This window comes from Nycticebus coucang, chromosome 11, assembly GCF_027406575.1.
Source record: "Nycticebus coucang isolate mNycCou1 chromosome 11, mNycCou1.pri, whole genome shotgun sequence".
NCBI classification, from domain to species: Eukaryota; Metazoa; Chordata; class Mammalia; order Primates; family Lorisidae; genus Nycticebus; species Nycticebus coucang.
The window spans coordinates 43,050,278-43,068,315 of record NC_069790.1 but is presented as its reverse complement, the minus strand read 5'-3'; the positions used below and the strand labels follow the sequence as shown (position 1 = coordinate 43,068,315).

The following is an 18,038-nucleotide window of genomic DNA, read 5'->3' as shown; positions in this document are numbered from 1 at the left end:
GTAATCAGAGAGGTGGTGAGGGTCAGCAAGGTAACATGGTTAGATATAATTCATTCTGGCATAAGCCTTAGAAGTATTTATTCCATTTGGCGGCTAAATTGTACAGATTCATATTCAGGGACATTTCACTTCATTTTTTCATAAACCCAAAATGTTGCAACTCAGTCCTACTCCACATACCCGGAAGCAAGTATATTTGCGTTCTTGTTTGGGTCTAAGTGCAGGATAAATTCTCTTAACTAGACCAAGATTTTATAAATATTTCCAGATTCTTACCAAATGCTTCCCAGAAGCATTTCATGGAGTCCAACCTTTAATGCCAACGCTGATGTCTGGTTGCTTTTTCTATGTCCTTTCCAACACTCAGTGTTGGGAAACTTAAAAATTTTTACTAGTCTGATTTTCTAAATTAGATCTCAGTTTAAAAATTATATTTCCTTAGGGGTAAGGTCGAGCATATGTTTATCAGCCATATATTTTTCATATGAACTGCTTGTTTGAAAAAATACATAATCTTTTTTTGTTTTGTTTTCAGAAATTTTATGAATAAGCATCAGAAGCCAGTGCTAACAGGCCAGAGGTTCAAAACTCGGAAAAGGGGTAGGTTGCTTTGGGTGTGTGGCTATGAGCGTGTGTGTGTGGGGGGGGGGGGGGTGTTTAAAATTCTAATCAAAATATGAAATTGGAGAAGAATTTGAATGATTTCTGTTTTCACCTAACCTCACTAATTCCACTAATTGGAGCTCTGAATGTAGAATCTGAACTTCTGCATTTGAGTCTTAGAATTTTTAGTTACTTGGGTATTTGATGTTGGACAAGACATCAGATTATCTTGCCTGAGCTATGTGTCTATTTACAAAATGGGAATCATTGTATCTATTTATGTTGTCTTACTCTATGTGAAGTTATAAAGGCAGTTGGTAAACTTTACTGGTTTTGACATCAGCAGTTGTGTTTGGTTGTTACTTTCTTTGTTTTGAGAAAGTGAAATTAGGAAGTGAAATCTACTGCCCTAAATGCCCTTAAAACTCATGGCATTTTCAAACATCCATATTGTGGAGAGACACTTATATTGTTATCCAGTTTGATGACTGGGACAATTTCTATTTGTGTGACTTCTGCTTTTTATATAATGTTCATCTTACTGTCCTTTCTGTATAATCATTTTAAACATGATTTTGTATTTAGTCAGTTTTGCATAATTATATAGAGTTTCTCTTGGATAAAAGAATACTTGAACTGAAACTCAATAGGGAAACTTTTTCTTTCTTTTTTTTTTTTTTGAGATAGAGTCTCACTTGGTTACCCTTGGTAAAGTGCTGTGGCATCTTAGCTCACAGCAACCTCAAACTCTTAGGCTCAAGCGATTCTCTTGCCACAACCTCTCAAGTAGCTGGGACTACAGATGCCTACCATAACGCCCAGCTATTTTGAGAGACAGGGTATGGCTCTTAGCTCAGGCTGGTCTTGAACTCCTGAGCTTAGGCGATCTGCCCGCCTTGACCTCCCAAGTGCTGGGGTTACAGGTGTGAGCCACCGCGCCTGGCCAGGGAAACTTTTTCACCGAGGAAACATGATGTGAATTAATAACATTGAAAGGAGTGACTGAAAAATATTTAAGTGATATTAATATTTAATATGCTATTGATCATAATCCTATGATCTTTGAGTACTAAATTGTTTGATATATAACCCACTTGTACATGCCAGCAGCTACCTGTAGCCTCTTTCTCTTGCCAATGCTGTGTCCACTTAAGTAGCAAGTCATGTAGAAAGAAAAAAAAAAGTTTGCTACAGTTACTAGCTAAGACTGAATTTAATTATATGTTACCTGCAGGAAAGCTTCAAGTTCGCACACAGAAAAATGAAAATTAAAAAAAATTTAAGAGCAACCAAAATTTGTGCAGTGTTTCTTTCTGTCTTACACTTTCCTTTGTCAATTGTTTCCTTTCCTGGCTCCATCCCCCTAAGGTGAATAAGGATAACAAATAAAGCCTGAGCCACCTCCCTGATGAGTCCTCATCTTAGTCTTGCCAATTGTGTCCCCATGCCATTTCCCCCGTTGAAATTTGAAAGCAGATATCAAACAAAAGGTGCTAATCACCATGCATTCATTGTCCCATTGTTTAGAGCAGTGTTTAGAGGAAAATGACGTGGATGATTTCAAAAGGACTTCGTAAACAGTGTAGTTCAAAAACCTATTTACGGTTTAGGTATTGTGGGCCCTAGGAATGTGGTAATAGTTAATATGTGCCCAACTGTGAGGCCAGAAAGGTTTTCCACTGCCTGTCTGCTGAGGGAAGTGTTAATCTCAGACCTGGATCTCCAGCTCAAGTGGCTTTCTTAGTGTGACGCTGATTCACTGTAACTGAGTTGAGAGCAAGAAAGGGCCCAAGAATGTGTTGCACAACAGCAGATGTGACTCAAGGAACAAACTGGCCCTCACCCAGCTGTCTTCAGTTTAGAACCGGAAAGGTTTTCTCTCATTCTGAACAGGTTTGCCTCTGATTCCTTTGGTGATCAAGACTGTACTGTTGGAGTATTCAGGGGGAGCTACTGAGAAATATATATTATTTTTTAGTTGATGTGCATTTATGTAACTCAGGTCTGTTGGGAGCTTAAGCCACACTTGAGCCATTTTGCCCATCTGCTGATTGGGGGAAGAAAAAATTGAGTCAACCTCATTTTCTGCTCTTCATAGTCGGGAGTTGCCTCCTGACAATTTATCATGCCGTGGCTTTTCTTTGCTGTTATAAAGGGGCTGACTTCAAATAATTGATTCACAGTTTTGTAGAGCTGAGGAAAAAAACTACTGGGGGTTTCAAGGTCATTTTGATAGGCTATTTTCTGAACATCTGTCATGACTTTAAAACTATTTCCTAGCAAAGCTAAGGCTCTTGCATGCCAAGTTAGTACATATAATGATGTATTTCTTACTGTTTAACATTAAATACCGCATCACCATTATAGGACATGCTATGAGAACTCCATCCAGGCTCTCTTTTCCTTTATGAAATATTCACATCTTATTTACAACATATTTTCCTAAGATATTATGTTTTCTAGTGCAGCTCCTGGGCACCTGACAGGATGAAAATTTCTCCCATACGCCAATGTTAGGCTTTGCTAAATGAAATATTTGATGACTGAACTGGACTTTCTGTATGTTTTTTATAGAAATTGGATTAAAATTAGTGAAAATAGGAGAGAAAAAATGGCCAAGTTGCAGCTCTCCGAGTAACCCTGTACTCAAAGTTTCTGCCTCAGGCTTGAGCCCTGTGGTGTTGGTTTTAAATCACTGTTAGATTTATGGTAAATTATGATAGTAAATAATTGAGTGAGAGGTCAAAGGCCAAAAATAAAAAATCATTCCGATAGTGAATGAAAGGAAACGGAGTCCAGGTTCTGTGTGGGCAACATGGGTTTTATTTCCACTTGGGGGCTGGTGACCTGAGTTCAAGAAGGAAGTCAGTATGTGAGTAATGGTGAATGGGGATTTTAAAGGTTGGAAGGGCGGGGGTTGGCACCTTCCCTTTCCTGGGTGGGACATCTGTCGGAAGGGTGGGAGTGGGCACATTCTATTTGGGTGGGTCTGCTCATTTTGGGCAGTCCCTCTGCTCAACTCTATCATTGATTAAACCTTTACATCTTTTTATTTTTTTATTTTTTTATTAAATCATAGCTGTGTACATTAATGCAGTCATGGGGTACAATGTGCTGGTTTTATATACAATTTGACATATTTTCATCCAACTAGTTAACATAGCCTTCGTGGCATTTTCTTAGTTATTGTGTTAAGACATTTATATTCTGCATTTAGTAAGTTTCACATGTACCCTTGTAAGGTGCACCATAGGTGTGGTCCCATCAATTACCCTCCCCCTCCCATCTTCCCCCTACATCTTGAAATATATATGTAAATGTGGGAGTGTATAGGTACGTGACATTTCTAATTCATTTACTGTAACCTTGGTAACATTTATAAAGGGATATAGTTATGTTGTTTTCACTTCATTAACAGGTTGGAAAAATGCAGTGTTAACCAGTTACTATAGTTCTATGTAAGCAAGTTAGATATGGTATAGGCATATTAAAGTGTCAGTAATTGGCTTGTTTCTGTACATCAGTACAAAATCTAATTGACGAACCCTTCAGGGTTACATTTGCAATTCATGAACACCACATAAAATTGAGGCTCAAATGATATTCAACCACTTTGGATTGCCAAATAGAAACTCAATGTCATATTTTCAGTAGAATTTTCTTAGTGAATCTGCTAGACTCTCCTCAAATAAAACACAATCGTCACATGCCCTTGTTCTGGATTATTAGGAATCTTTATGTAAATTACTGCCTTGTTTCCTGAGCTTCACTTAGTGTTCTTGCCATATTCTTGTACAAGGATTTTCTATTCCTGTTAATGGACACTTAGTCTTAGCAGGTGGGAGGTTTTTTTTCACTCTCTACAAGAATTATTAATTCTAATTATGCTGCTATAACTTTTTAGCATTCCCAAGCTGTAAGTGGTCATTTTGATCTAACACCTTATTACTTTCTGTTGAAATATCCCTGGCTATGATATGCTATCTTCCTTTTTCTCTTTCTTGGCAATTCTTTTGGAAAATTATAATGAGATGATAAAAAATAGCTTTTTAAGTTGTCTGTTAAATTCGAAACAAAGTCCTCTGCATGGATTCTTGGCATAGTCTGGAATTTTCCATATTTACCAATTTATATTTCCTAATACCTTTGTTTGTAATTTTGAAATCATCATAATCTTTTCTACCACCTGACTCAAAGCATGTTGGAGTGCCCTTGAGGGGATGGCTGCAGTTGATTTTGGAAGCTGGTCACAAGACTTAATAAACAGCTTGTGGTCATTTTACTTCTAATCTCATGTTATAGGAAAGAAAATGTCTTTCTCCAAGAGGGAAAGAGAATTACCCTTTAGTCAGAGACCCTGCGTAGGAGGTGAAGTTTTCCTTGCTTGCCAATGGACTCCTCTTGTATAGAGACACAGTTACCCTCTCCTCCAGCTCCACAAAATATATTCCTCTAGAATTCTTTCCCCCTCTACACAACAAAACTCTAATTATACTTTTTCCACAACCAACATTTGCATATTCTTGGCTGTATAATGTTTTGCTTAAAGCATCAAAAGGACTTTTTATCTCTTGTTCATGATGAATATTGTTCCAGTTAATTTATGGAAGCCTTTATGGTATGCTGCGTGACTCTGACTGGTACCAGGCATGCCCTTCTTCTCTGGTTCTGACGCTGATGTCACTGGTGGGAACCACTCACAATCCATCCCTTCTGTTAGACTGCTACAAATAGTCAGCCTGTACAAAGTAAGCAGTTATTGTGTGGTTTTAAATTCAGTTTTAAATTTTATCAAAGTTCTGCGTGCACACAGTGTGACGATTTCTTGCTTTTTCTATGGGAGATATTAAGTATGCACTTACCCCTGTGGAAGGTGAGGATGCTTGCTCTTTGTCACCGTCCTCCCACCTGCATGCTTCCTGTCCTCTAGTCCTTCATTCTATCACAATTTCATCGAGGCCAGGGTCCACAACTTGTATATGGTTGTGACTTTGGCATGCTGTTCACAGGCAGTTACTTGATTTCTTTTTCTGAATATCACTTTATTGTCTCTGAATTTAATAGATTTAATAATTTATCTTTTTGTTTTGCCATTTTTTTTTTTTTGCACCTTAAAACTACCCAATCTTAACCTTTCCTTTTGTAGTTGTATAAATCTCTAAATCTCTAAACACTTTTGGAGTTCTTGAAATGGTAGTAATAAAGGAATTCTTATATCATATCATTTTTTAAATATTTTTTTTCTTTTTTAACGTGTGTAAGGGCCCATAAGGAAGGACAGGAGGCCAGTCCAGGAACAAGGAAAGACTTTAAAAGAGGTTAAAAGCAGAATCATATCATATTATTTTATTATATTGAACAACTCTCTCCTGGTCAGGTTGCTGTCTTGGCCAGGTGTACAGCAGTCAACCTGAATTGCTTAAAATTTGCTTTTGCTATTATCAAAGTGCTATTTTCTTCCCTTACCCTGACTAGAAGTTTAGCTAAGTTGAATTCTAAGGTGGTAACTCTTTTCCCTCAGAATTCTGAACTTCTAGCTTCTGGCATTTTTGTTGGGTAATTCAATGTTATTGTGTTTCTTTTTTTTTTTTTTGCAGTTTTTTTTTTGGCCGGGGCTGGGTTTGAACCCGTCACCTCCAGCATATGAGGCTGGCGCCCTACTCCTTTGAGCCACAGGTGCCTCCCCTCTGTTTCTTGATACTTTATATGTCATTTTTGGTATTTTTTTTTTTTTTTGCCTCAGAAACCTTAGACAGTTGCTTTGTTTCCAGAATTCTGCAATTTCACTATAATGAAGGTACTTTGGGTGGATCTACTTTCAGTCATTGTACTGGGTGACCAGACAGCCATTTATTTAGAAATGCACATCCTTCAAATCTGTGAAATTTTATTGAAATTTAAAAAATAATATCCTTTATTTTTTTCATTCTGTCTTTTAATCATAACTTTTGGATATTTGACTGATCTGCCCTTTCTCTTTTTGTTACAGTTTTTGAGGATTTTGGCCTTTTTTTCTAGTTTCTGAGAGATATTCTCAACTTTCCCTTTTAATTCCTCCCTTGAGTTTTTGGCTTTTCTATATCCTATTTTTCATTTCCCCCAAAACTCTTTTATTCATGAAATATTTTTTTAGAGTTCTCTTTCCTCATCCCTCCTTCTCCTCCTCTCCTTTTACATGTAATATCTTCACTTAGCTCTCTAAAGATACTTAGGATATATATTTTTTTCTTCTGAAATGTTGGGTGTATCCTTTGGTCCTCTCTCCAGCCTCCAGACTTATTCTCCCTGGGGAGTAAAGGGAAGGTAATGTCCTTTGAATTGAACCTTCTATCCTTTACCTCAGTGTACTTATTTTGTTCTGCCTAGTCTGTCCTCTGATCTGTCATCTTTACTTCTTTTGACAGTTTATGATCCTTGCTTTAAGACCTGACTCAAACCCATCTTCCACAAGAAGTCTTGCTATGAGTCTACCAAAGCTCCTTCCAAATCCTGACCTCCAGTGACCACACTATACTGCTTCTCTTCCACACTCTTGTGTCCAGTTTACCACTGCAGTTCATTTATGTCCTTAATTATGCCTCTCAGTATCGATCTTATCAATGTTTATGAATAAATACAGTAGAACCTCCCTTGTTGCCCACCTGCTTAAATCGACTTAATTTTCATAGACCAGACATTCACTGCATGTATGTACATGTATCAAAGTAGGCCTAGTTCCTTATGTTGACCAATTTGTTACAGTCCCTTGAGTAATCAACTTACAGAAGTTCTACTGTATTATAAAATTATCTCCTTTAATAGATACAACCTCCATAAACAAAAAAAACTCTTTGGAATCCGCAATACTTTTTAAGAGTGAGACCAAAAAGTTTAGAACATCTGCTCTGAAGCTATAAATATACAGATATAGGTCATGACATTTTTTAAATATTTAAGTGTTCAGGAATAAATTATCTTTTAAAAGAGACATCCCTCCTTATTACCGCTCTACCAGTCTTTATTTGTTATTTCTATCTATATAATGTCCTGCACTCTTTGATGATTCTCTGTGAATCATTTCTTTCTCTGTCTCAGATGTAATAAAAATTTTTATTTGGAGGGCAGTGCCTGTGGCTCAGTGAGTAGGGCAGTGGCCCCATATACCAAAGGTGGTGAGTTCAAACCTGGCCCCGGCCAAACTGCAACAACAAAAAAATAACCAGGCATTGTGGTGGGCACCTGTAGTCCCAGCTACTTGGGAGGCTGAGGCAAAAGAATTGGCTAAGCCCAAAAGCTGGAGGTTGCTGTGAGCTGTGATGACACAGCACTCTACTGAGGGTGACAAGGTGAGATTCTGTCTCTTAAAAAAAAAAATTATATTTGGATCGTTATATTGTTTTCTCTGATGAGTAGGGTTAGTAAATTACATTGGTCTATCCTATTAAGTGACATATAAACAATCTTCAATTACATTATGTGCTAGAGTGAAATATTTTTCTGGTCCCACTGAGCACAAATAAATTATTTGACTTGAGTCAATGTTTAAAGTTAGAGTTTCAGAATATGAAAAAATGATAGAAAAATTTAAATTGTCTTTCCACTCTTCAGTAATCACATTATCAAATATAGAATGATGAGCAAAGGAAATATGTCGTTAGTCTCTTGGGAGATATAATACCTACGCAAAGGAATAATTTTATACATTTTTTATTTTAGATGAAAAAGAGAAATTCGAACCCACAGTTTTCAGGGATACACTTGTCCAGGGGCTTAACGAAGCTGGTGATGACCTCGAAGCTGTAGCCAAGTTCCTGGACTCCACAGGCTCAAGATTAGATTATCGTCGCTATGCGGACACGCTCTTCGATATTTTGGTGGCGGGCAGTATGCTTGGTAAGCCAAGTATTATCACATCTTGTTTTGTGTGTGTGTGTATTTTTCAATTCTACTGAAGTGTTCCCTTAAAAGGTAGAATCTTTTTAAGCTTATTCTTACTAGAGTTCACAAATGGGAGTTCAATTTTTTGCCTAACTTCCAATTTGGAGTTGGAATGTGGAATGATTATTGGCTAACAAAGCTGTAGAACCAGGATTTTTTTTTTTTTTTTCTTTTTGAGAAAGTCTCACTATGTCGCCCTCAGTAAAATGCTGTGGCATCACAGCTCACAGCAACCTCAAACTCTTGGGCTTAAGCGATTCCCTTTCCTCAGCCTCCCAAGTAGTTAGGATTTCAGGCTCCCGCCTAAGAACCAAGGGTTTTTGTTGACATTTGATCACAGATGGCCCCTTTGATTCTGCTAAAAGCCAACTTTCCTAGTATCTCTAATCTTTGAATGTTTTGTAGGGTCCATAAAAGGGGGTGATTTCTGCAGAAGTGCATTAGAGAGTATGTCATCCAGATCCTTCTTTTATAATGGATCCAAATGTCATATAGCACCTTTTCTTTTGAACCTCATGCTTTTTTTATTGTTATTAAGACGAAGTCTTTGTGTAATGCAGGCTGGAGTACCGTGGTGGGATCATAGCTCATCGCTCACTCTTGGGCTCTAGTGATTCTCCTGCCTCAACCTCCCAAGTAGCTGGGACTATAGCATAGCTACACACCACCCTCCTGGCTAATTTTTAAATTTATTTTATGTAGAGATAAGCTCTCACTGTATTGCCCAGGTTTGCCTCAAACTCTTCACCTTGAGGAATATCCCTGCCTTGGCCTCCCAAAGTGCTGGAATTATTTACAGGTGTGAGCCATGTCACCTAGCCTAAATCTAGTGTAGTTAAAATATCCTTTTAAATTATGAATATTTAGTTAGAAAAATTAAAGATAGAAGATTAAAGATAGGGAAAAGAGAAATTAAAGGCGTGTCTTTTGGTGCAGAGGCCTGAGGTAAGAAGACTTCAGATTTCTGTCTACGATTACTATGCATGTTTCTTGGATGTTATAACCACCCATTTTTCCCTTTCACAGTCATTCTTTTAGATCTTATTTCTTATAATTAGTACCTATGATAGCCATAAATCACTAGAAGTATCCAGATCTCCCAGGCCAGTGATTTCCAATTTGCAAACATGTGGGAGCGCCTTGGCTGTTACAAAGACTTCAGAGTGGGGGCCAGGTATGCAGCCTCTTCTGCTATGCGAGGGACATACCACACAATGGAAGATGGCCAAATGCCACTGTCAACGCCTTTGCTTGAGAAACGCTGTGTAAGCGGACCTACTTTGACGTTGAGACAGAGTGTATACACCTTTTAAGGTGGAGCCACCCTTAAATTCCTTTTTCTCTGAGCTCTTACTTCAAGCTATCTGCTTTCCCATTTACTACCAGGCCCCTCATAGTTCTGTATTGCTGGTTTCCACCATGGGTCACTATGGATAATTTAAGTCCCAGTGTAATAATATACATAGTGTGTTCAAATGCCAATACCCAGAGATAACCATTGTTGATATTGTGATTAATTCCCTTCTCAAAATCTCTTTAACATCGTAAATTCATTTTGGAGAAGAGGGGGACAAAGTCTTACTCTGTTGCCCTGTGTAGATTACCCTGGCATCATCATAGCTCTCAGTGACCTCAAACTCTTGAGTTTGAGCAATCTTCTTGTCTCAGCCTCTCAAGTAGCTAGGACTGCAAGTGTACATCACTATGCCTGACTACTTTTTGTTTTATTTGTAGAGATAGGGTCTCCCTTTTGCTCAGGCTGGTCTTGAACTCCTGAGCTCAAGCAATCGACCACCTTAGCCTTCCAGAGTGTTATGATTACAGGTGTGAGCCACTCTGCCTGGCTTCTTTTGAGACAGAATCTCACTCCCTTTCTCTGGGTAGAGTGCTATGGGATCATAGCTCACAGCAGACTCACATTCTTGGCTTAAGCAATCCTCCTGCCTCAGCCTCCTGAGTAGCTGGAAGTATAGGCCCCCAAAAAAGTTTTACTACTTCTGCTAGAGATGGGGTCTCACTCTTAGGCTGCTCTCAGGCTCCTGACCTAAAGCAATCCACCTGCCTCACCCTCCCAGAGGATTATAAGCATGAGCCATTGCACCCAGCCCTACATCATTAATTCTTGAAAATGGGATGATGTGATACTGTACATGTTCATTTGTGTTGTTACCTCTCACACTCAGGAGTGTTACACTGGGACTCAAAAGAATTAAAGCCAAACTGATGTTAAAACATATTTAAGTTGTTTCCATTTTATGCTGTTATAAGCAACTTCATCAGTGTCCGTGTACACTTACCTTTGTGATCTTAACATTTGTCTACTTAGCAAAGGATTAATGGACTAAAGGATGGAGGTATTTATATCTGTATCTATCTATATTTACCTGAGAGAGAAAACTAGGCTTCAAAAGAAATGTTCTAGTTAACACCTTGTCAAAAATCTTGGGTGCTTTAGCAATGTTAGGTACTCAATTTTTTCGTTTTTTTAAATCTTTGTCAATTAGGTAGGTGATAAATATTTCCATTAAAAATTTTTAGGTTAATAGTTTAAGTTTTTAGGTTAATGCAAACATTTCCTAATGTGATTATTGGCTTTTAGTATTTCATTAGTTATGACATTTTTATCCACACTCTAGTAAACTCCATGTAAGAATAATTTTCACTGAGTTTTGGTTCTTCTTTAAGTCACAAATAAATGCCTTTTGTGTGGACCTTTTCAGTCCTGAGTAATCTGCAGGCAGGACTGTTGATGCTTTTATCATTCCTGACCTGCTTTATTTTCTCTCCTTTCACAAAACCTCCCCATGTCTCTGGATGCCGTTCTTACATGACTCCTGCTTTCCATCTTGAACTCCTTCATCTTAAATTTTCTGTATACTCTGTATTGATTATCTCAAAGCTTCATTGACCATGATCCACATATTTTTTATTGCCATCCAGACTTCACTTCTTTGCTCTATGTCCATATATTCAAGAAGAAGGTAGGGCAAAGTGTTTGGTATGACTTTCTTAGCATGGGCTGTTCAACTCCAGATGTCTCCTGAGATCAGACATATGATGTAATGAAGGAAGCCAGCCAGGTGCGTTCTTTTTTATATGAATGCTTTGTTTAATGACTAAGTATGTAGGAATTTTCTTCACACATACATACATAAAAATGAACTTTCTCTCAATGTTCTTAAAAAAACACCCATCTTGGTCTTTTGCTTTAATGTAGTACCTGTTGTATAGTAGATGCAAGAAATACTTTTACTTTTATCTATAACTTGAACAGCAGGAACTCCAAAAACATTAGAAGTGGCAATTAATACTTGGTCCCCATATCAGGAAAAAAATATGTCATGCAGTGTGTAATAAGTGTTCTTTAAAAAAAAAAAAGCAACTTTTAAAACTACCTATTAAGAGAAAAGTCTACAGTTTCAAAATCAGACTTTTGGGTTCTTAATTTCTATCAGGTAGGAATAATTAGCCTAGAGTTTTAGAGATTATCATCTTTATAAAATTTTGTTCCAGGTAGTTGTATTCATTAAAAAGGGCTAATTAAATCTCACGCATAAATTAAATTAGTGAAAATAGACTCCTGAAGGAGCTGACTTCTCCAAAAACTAATTTACTCATGAAACTGCGTGCTGAAGTTAGAAGCCCATGAAGGAAGTGATAAGCTGAGGAGAATATAATTCAATTGAATTCTTGTTTGCCTGTGTCAACTAACAAAGATAGCTAAGTATAGCCCTTTTCATCCAGAGATCTGAAATCACAAGTTAAGTCAAAGCAGTTATATACTAAAACACAGAAATAATAGGAATGTCTGACGAATAGAAGATTGTCTTTTCAACTAGTTTCGCCTGCTTAAAACATCTACCTTAATTATAGTGAAGCTGAATCAGAGAACAGAAGTCCCTTACGTTCTGATTCCTTTCCTCTAGTCAGCCAGTGCTGGTAGCGGTTGGAACTTAACAATAGGAACCTTTTGATTATGAAAAGTTGAATCGGAGAGAAAAAAAGCTATTCTTCTGTTTTAGTCCATTTAGTCCATGGGTGAAAAAGATGAGAGAGAATAACCCTCCTAGCCAGCATACCTGCTGAACAATCAAATAACAAATAGTAAGTGTAGGAGACATTTGAAAAGAAACACCTCGGTAATAAGGGAATGGAGAAGGGATTGGTCTCTCGTTAAAAACCCCCAGAGCACATACATCATTGCTTGGCAGTCTCCACACCTGTGGTGTAAATAGGCACACAGGATCACTTCTATCAATAGCCACGGGAGAAGTTAGTTGGGGCTCCCACTAAGACTGACTGCTGCACCTTTGAGGCGCTCCGGCACCTCTGACCTGACTGAGACAACTGGCTCCTCCTGATGGGGAGCCTTCCCTGCCTGATACAACGGGCTCCCCTGCACCTATGGGGAGTCCACCTCTTTCAAGCTTGTACTTATAATCCATGTACCGGCTGGTTCCTGCACATGGTGACGGGTGCCATAGCGGCACTGACATAATGGCATAGTTGGCAGGATGGTGGACGCGGACCAAAGGGGAAATACGCTTTTAGCAAACAAAAGATAAAGGGGGAGAAGAAATATACCTGACTGAGACAACAGGCTCCCCTGCACCTATGAGGAGTCCACCTCTTGCAAGCTCGTACTTATAATTCCATGTACCGGCTGGTTCCTGCACACGGTGACAGGTGCCATAGTGGCACCGACAAGGGTGACAGGTGCCATAGCGGCACCAACAAGTAAGGAATCGGAGCGCATACTGCTGAACCATGCATGGATAGCTGGGTTAATGAAGAGGGAGCAGTGTTAATAGCTACTCAAGTATAAGCCAAAAATATCTGTAAGAGTCAATTCTGTAGTTGATGAACTGGAGTTCAGCAAAATATTATCAAGTCTGTAAAGAGAACCATGTCCTGAAATGGAAAAACATCTCAAGTAGCATTGAGAACGTTGAAATTAATTTCACTGACAAAAGGTTATTATTTTAGCTTCTGTGATTAAGGTTACACTTCAGGAAAAAACAGTCTTAAAAGATCTGGTGAAGGCAAGGATATAGAACACCCATCTTGTGCACTATGGGTAGGAGTATAAAATGGAACACCCAGTGTATATTATATCCTAAACGTAAACATACAGCTGGATTTGTACATCCACACGTGCGTCTCATTCTCGGAAGTTGTACGTGACTCTCAGATTGTATATCTACTCCTCTCATTGTTTCTCTCCATGTGTCAGAGCTAATCTGTTCTGCAAAGGCTAGTGTCAGTTTCAGTTTTGTCCTGACTATAATTGCCTTTCTCTTTTCAGCCCCTGGAGGAACACGCATAGATGATGGTGACAAGACCAAGAAGACCAACCACTGTGTGTTTTCAGCAAATGAAGATCATGAAACCATCAGAAACTACGCTCAGGTAGAGCCCATCACCGGGCGACTGCCATTGTGTTAGAAGTAGAGCATTTGAGCAAGATTGGGGAAAACATATAAGTTCAGAAACTCTACAGCCCACTTTTTAAATAGGAATGCTAGATTGCTCTAAAATGTATGAAAAGATATCCAATTGCTCTCTTAATAAGACAATGGGTATTAAAACTATAAGAAGTTTTTTTTTAACCTCTCATGGGGAACCAAATGCTCAGAGCAATTTTGGTGGAAATATAAATTGGACCTACCTCTACAGAAAGCAGTCTTTCAAAACTGAAACTGCACATTCCCTTTAACCCAGTAAATTCACTTCTAGGACTTCACCCTGTGTTTGTGTGAAATAACAAATCTAAGGGTAGTCATTGTGGGATTGCTTGTGATTGTATCAAAGAATGAAAACAACATAAAATCAGTAAAGATCTGGTTAAATAAAGTGTGGTGGTTCACAATAGACTACTGTGTAGCTGTTAGAAAGAGATATGAAGATATTTGTGATGCATAAAACCTGTAATAGGTTTATGTCTAGGTTAAATGGAGAACTACAGATCAATAAGAAAAAGATAGGCACCCTATTAGGAAAAGATACATTCAGGCATCTCATAGAAGAGGAAACACAAATCCCTCCTCCCAAATTAAGACATCTTCAGCCGTAGTGGAAATGGACTGACCTATTAGACATTACTCTGTAAACCTGAATACCTGAGCATGGTTACTAGCCAGCTTAACGGTGGCATGTTCCTTTTCTGATTCTATTACTGACTCTTCTTAAAACTCAGTGGTTATTCAACTATTAGGGCAAGTCCTAGGGCAACAAGTCTTCTTGTTATACACACTTTAGTATATTAGATACTGAAGGGCGTAGGCATTAACCATGGCTAAGTGATGGCATTTCAGATGCTAGAAACCATGTCTTTATTAAAATGCTAAGCCAAGCAATTTGAAATATGTAGCCATTAAAGATTTAAACTCCTAAAAATGATTTTTAATTCCCCATGCTATTTTTAGCACAGATATTTCTTTCCTTCTCTTATATTTAAGAAATGTATAACAAATAAAAATAAAGAAAATATTTTTTAAGCAGAGCAAAAGGTTAAGCAGGCGAGATTGAGTAGGCCAGGCTCTAACCTGTTCCTCTGAACATCTTTGCTTCTACTATGTATGTCTACTATGAATTCAAACACCTTGAGTAGGTATATACTAAAGTAAATATACTCAGTTCAAAAGCTGATCTTTTAAAATGTTGCACTCACCCTTTCTTAGATTAGATAAGGGCACCTCACTAGGTATTATCATCTTTTGGATTCTTATTCCTGCTTCCATGCTTTATAGCTGTTACGAGGTCTGCAAATAATGATAATGCCCACCTTACCTTCCACATAGGGCTGTATTCATTATTTGAATTTCAGTGGAAAGAAAAATAAGAAGGCCTGGAAGAAAAGTCAGTATAGCTGGTCCCATAAACAAAAAGATAAGGAATTTGCCTCTTCATTGTATCTAAACAGGATAGTTTCTTTTTACAAATGATTTTTATTTTTTATATGGACTTGGATATTGGAGTAATGGCCCTTCGATAGGTTATTGTGCTTCAACTGAAAAATTATTGCATACTGATGGTCTGGCAGAAAATCCTGGACAATGGGGTGACCAGACAGAGTGAGAAGTTAGTTGATTAGAGACCAACTTTTTAAACTGTTAGTTCATTAGAGAATACCTTTATAATTTGACTTTTGCTTTTCTATGTGGACATTAACCACATAGAATTTAGATAATTTAGATAATTATTGTCAGATAAGGAGAATTCTTTTTTCTGTTAATAATTATGTTAAGCAGTATATGAGTACTCATGTGAGTTGGGTATAAAATGTATAGGACTTTAATACAATTTATTTGTTTTTCTTATTGCATATTGATTTTCTGTCTAGAGCACAGCATGTGAACAGAAAAGAACTAGATTAAGAAATCATTCCCAAAGTTATTAAAATAATCAACATTTACAAAATCCCCATTTAACTACCGACACAATTCCACTTATGAAGCAGTCTAGAATCCCACTGATACAATTGCAAACTCTGCTCCAAAGTTCTAACTGAACGGTGGGGGCCAGTAATCCTTTCCTGCCAGGAAGTTATAACATTTTTCACTTAGCCGCTGAAAAGATTATTGTTGTCCACCTGGAGTGTAATCTCCTCTGCACTGTGCTTCCCTCCCCCTCATGTCATTATCGAAGTGATTTTATCTTTTATTCCTTCATTTCAGTTATTTTCAATCTGCACCTCAGTTTAAAAATTACATTCACTTTATTTTCATCAAAGTTATTTTTTGTTTTTCTACCTATTATATTCTCGAATGAATTTGTTTTGTCTCTTGTGTGCATTTTGAACGGTTTTTTCCCCCTAGGTCATGGTAACTGAACCGCTCGTAGTTCTCAGGTCACAGTATGAGCTCGTTTATGCATTTTTATTATTATGGTCTCATTATATGGACTTTCTATACCTCCTTCCATGGCTTTTTAAATTGTTTACATAGTATTTATTGGTTCTGTTTTATGTTTAGGTCTTCAATAAACTCATCAGGAGATATAAATATTTGGAAAAGGCATTTGAAGATGAAATGAAAAAGGTAAAACTCAAATACAATGCCTATCTATTCAAAGTGGTGAAATGAGGGTGGGGGTGTGAAAAAATTATGCATATACAGTGATAGTCTCAGAGTGCCATGTACTAAGTTTGCAATAAATATGTGTTAAGTAAGTGAATGAGTATGATAGGTCATTACCTAATAGCTATAAGAAGAAATATGTGACTATCGTGAACTTTCCCCATTAATATTTAATGTGAGATAATGTACTGTGGTCCATAGGAATAGTTTTATAGAATATGGTCTCTGGCCTCACCGAGATTAAAATGAAAACTAGAGATTTTTGAGATACGTAAGATAAAGTAAGAATAAAGATAAGGTGATTTAATTAGTTAAAGCTCATCGAAAAACATAGCACAGGAGCTAATGCTCAATATAATTCTTCAATTATCAAAAGCTGCAATTCACACAGAGGATAAAAGCACATATTTGGAGCTAGAGCATCTGGGTATAAATCTCAATTCTTTTTCCCATGAGTGAAACAAACAACTTATGTTTGTTGTGGGAATAAATGAGATAACATACAAGGTAGGTAATAAGGTAGATGGCTTCTAGTAAGGCCAAAAGAACAGGAGCATCTTCTTAAAGAGGTCTTCTCTTTGGTAACTGTAACACGTTCCTTCTTCTCTGTGTATTTATGTAAAGCACTCATAGTCTTGACTTGGCAAGATTTGTATGTTGCTTTGCCTTTGTTTCTAATTTTAGATATCAAACCACATGAAGAAAGTAACCATAACATTTACTTGCAATTTACTTACTCACTTCTCCCTGTTCAAAGTGGTTCTGTAAAAAATACTGAAGAACAATTTGGCAGTTAAGTCATTTAAAAGAAATGCACATAATCCATGATCCAGCCAGATCCTTTAACATGGATCCTTGGTGGGACATTGGTGGGAAACTGAGTTACATCCTGGTTTATCCCTAACAGTGGAACCCTATGCAATCTTTTAAAGAATGAGGCTTAACTACACAAATTGATAAGGAAGAACGTCCATGACAAATTGATTGAGCCTGTTATAGGTATTAATATATATAATGCGATCAGAAAAATGTCTGGTCCACTGAAAAGTTTTAACTGTTATCAGCATATAATATAGTAAAAGCAATGTTTGTGTATACATGTAATTGTTTATAATTTAAAATGTAGATATTAAAAAATGTAGACATATATAAGCAGATTAAAGTATCTAGAAGTGCACACATCAAATTATTAATGTTAATTCTTAGGGAGTAGAATTAGAAAGCATGTTTTTTCCACATGTTCATATTATTTGACATTGTTTGATTTTTGTTCTAAACCATCTGTTAAATATGACAGAATTTTAAATGGAAAAAAATGGTTCTAATGGACTGCCAGGTACATAGAAAATAATGAGAACTTGATTAAATAAAGGAGTGGAAATGATGAGAAAAAATGATGCAGAGTTCAAATTGATTAAACATTGCTTTGTCTATGAATAG

The 18,038-nt window shown here is 37.3% G+C and overlaps 1 protein-coding gene across 1 annotated transcript in view; it reads left to right on the top strand.

Moving 5' to 3' along the window:
• Nucleotides 1–18,038, top strand: part of BZW2 (basic leucine zipper and W2 domains 2) — a 55,223-nt gene that overhangs the window by 17,218 nt on the left and 19,967 nt on the right. The window contains exons 2-5 of the mRNA XM_053608955.1: nucleotides 536–600; nucleotides 8,299–8,475; nucleotides 13,826–13,929; nucleotides 16,494–16,559. Coding sequence (XP_053464930.1) covers nucleotides 543–600; nucleotides 8,299–8,475; nucleotides 13,826–13,929; nucleotides 16,494–16,559 — 405 coding nt within the window. The 5' untranslated portion in view covers nucleotides 536–542. The remainder of the gene's footprint in view (nucleotides 1–535; nucleotides 601–8,298; nucleotides 8,476–13,825; nucleotides 13,930–16,493; nucleotides 16,560–18,038) is intronic.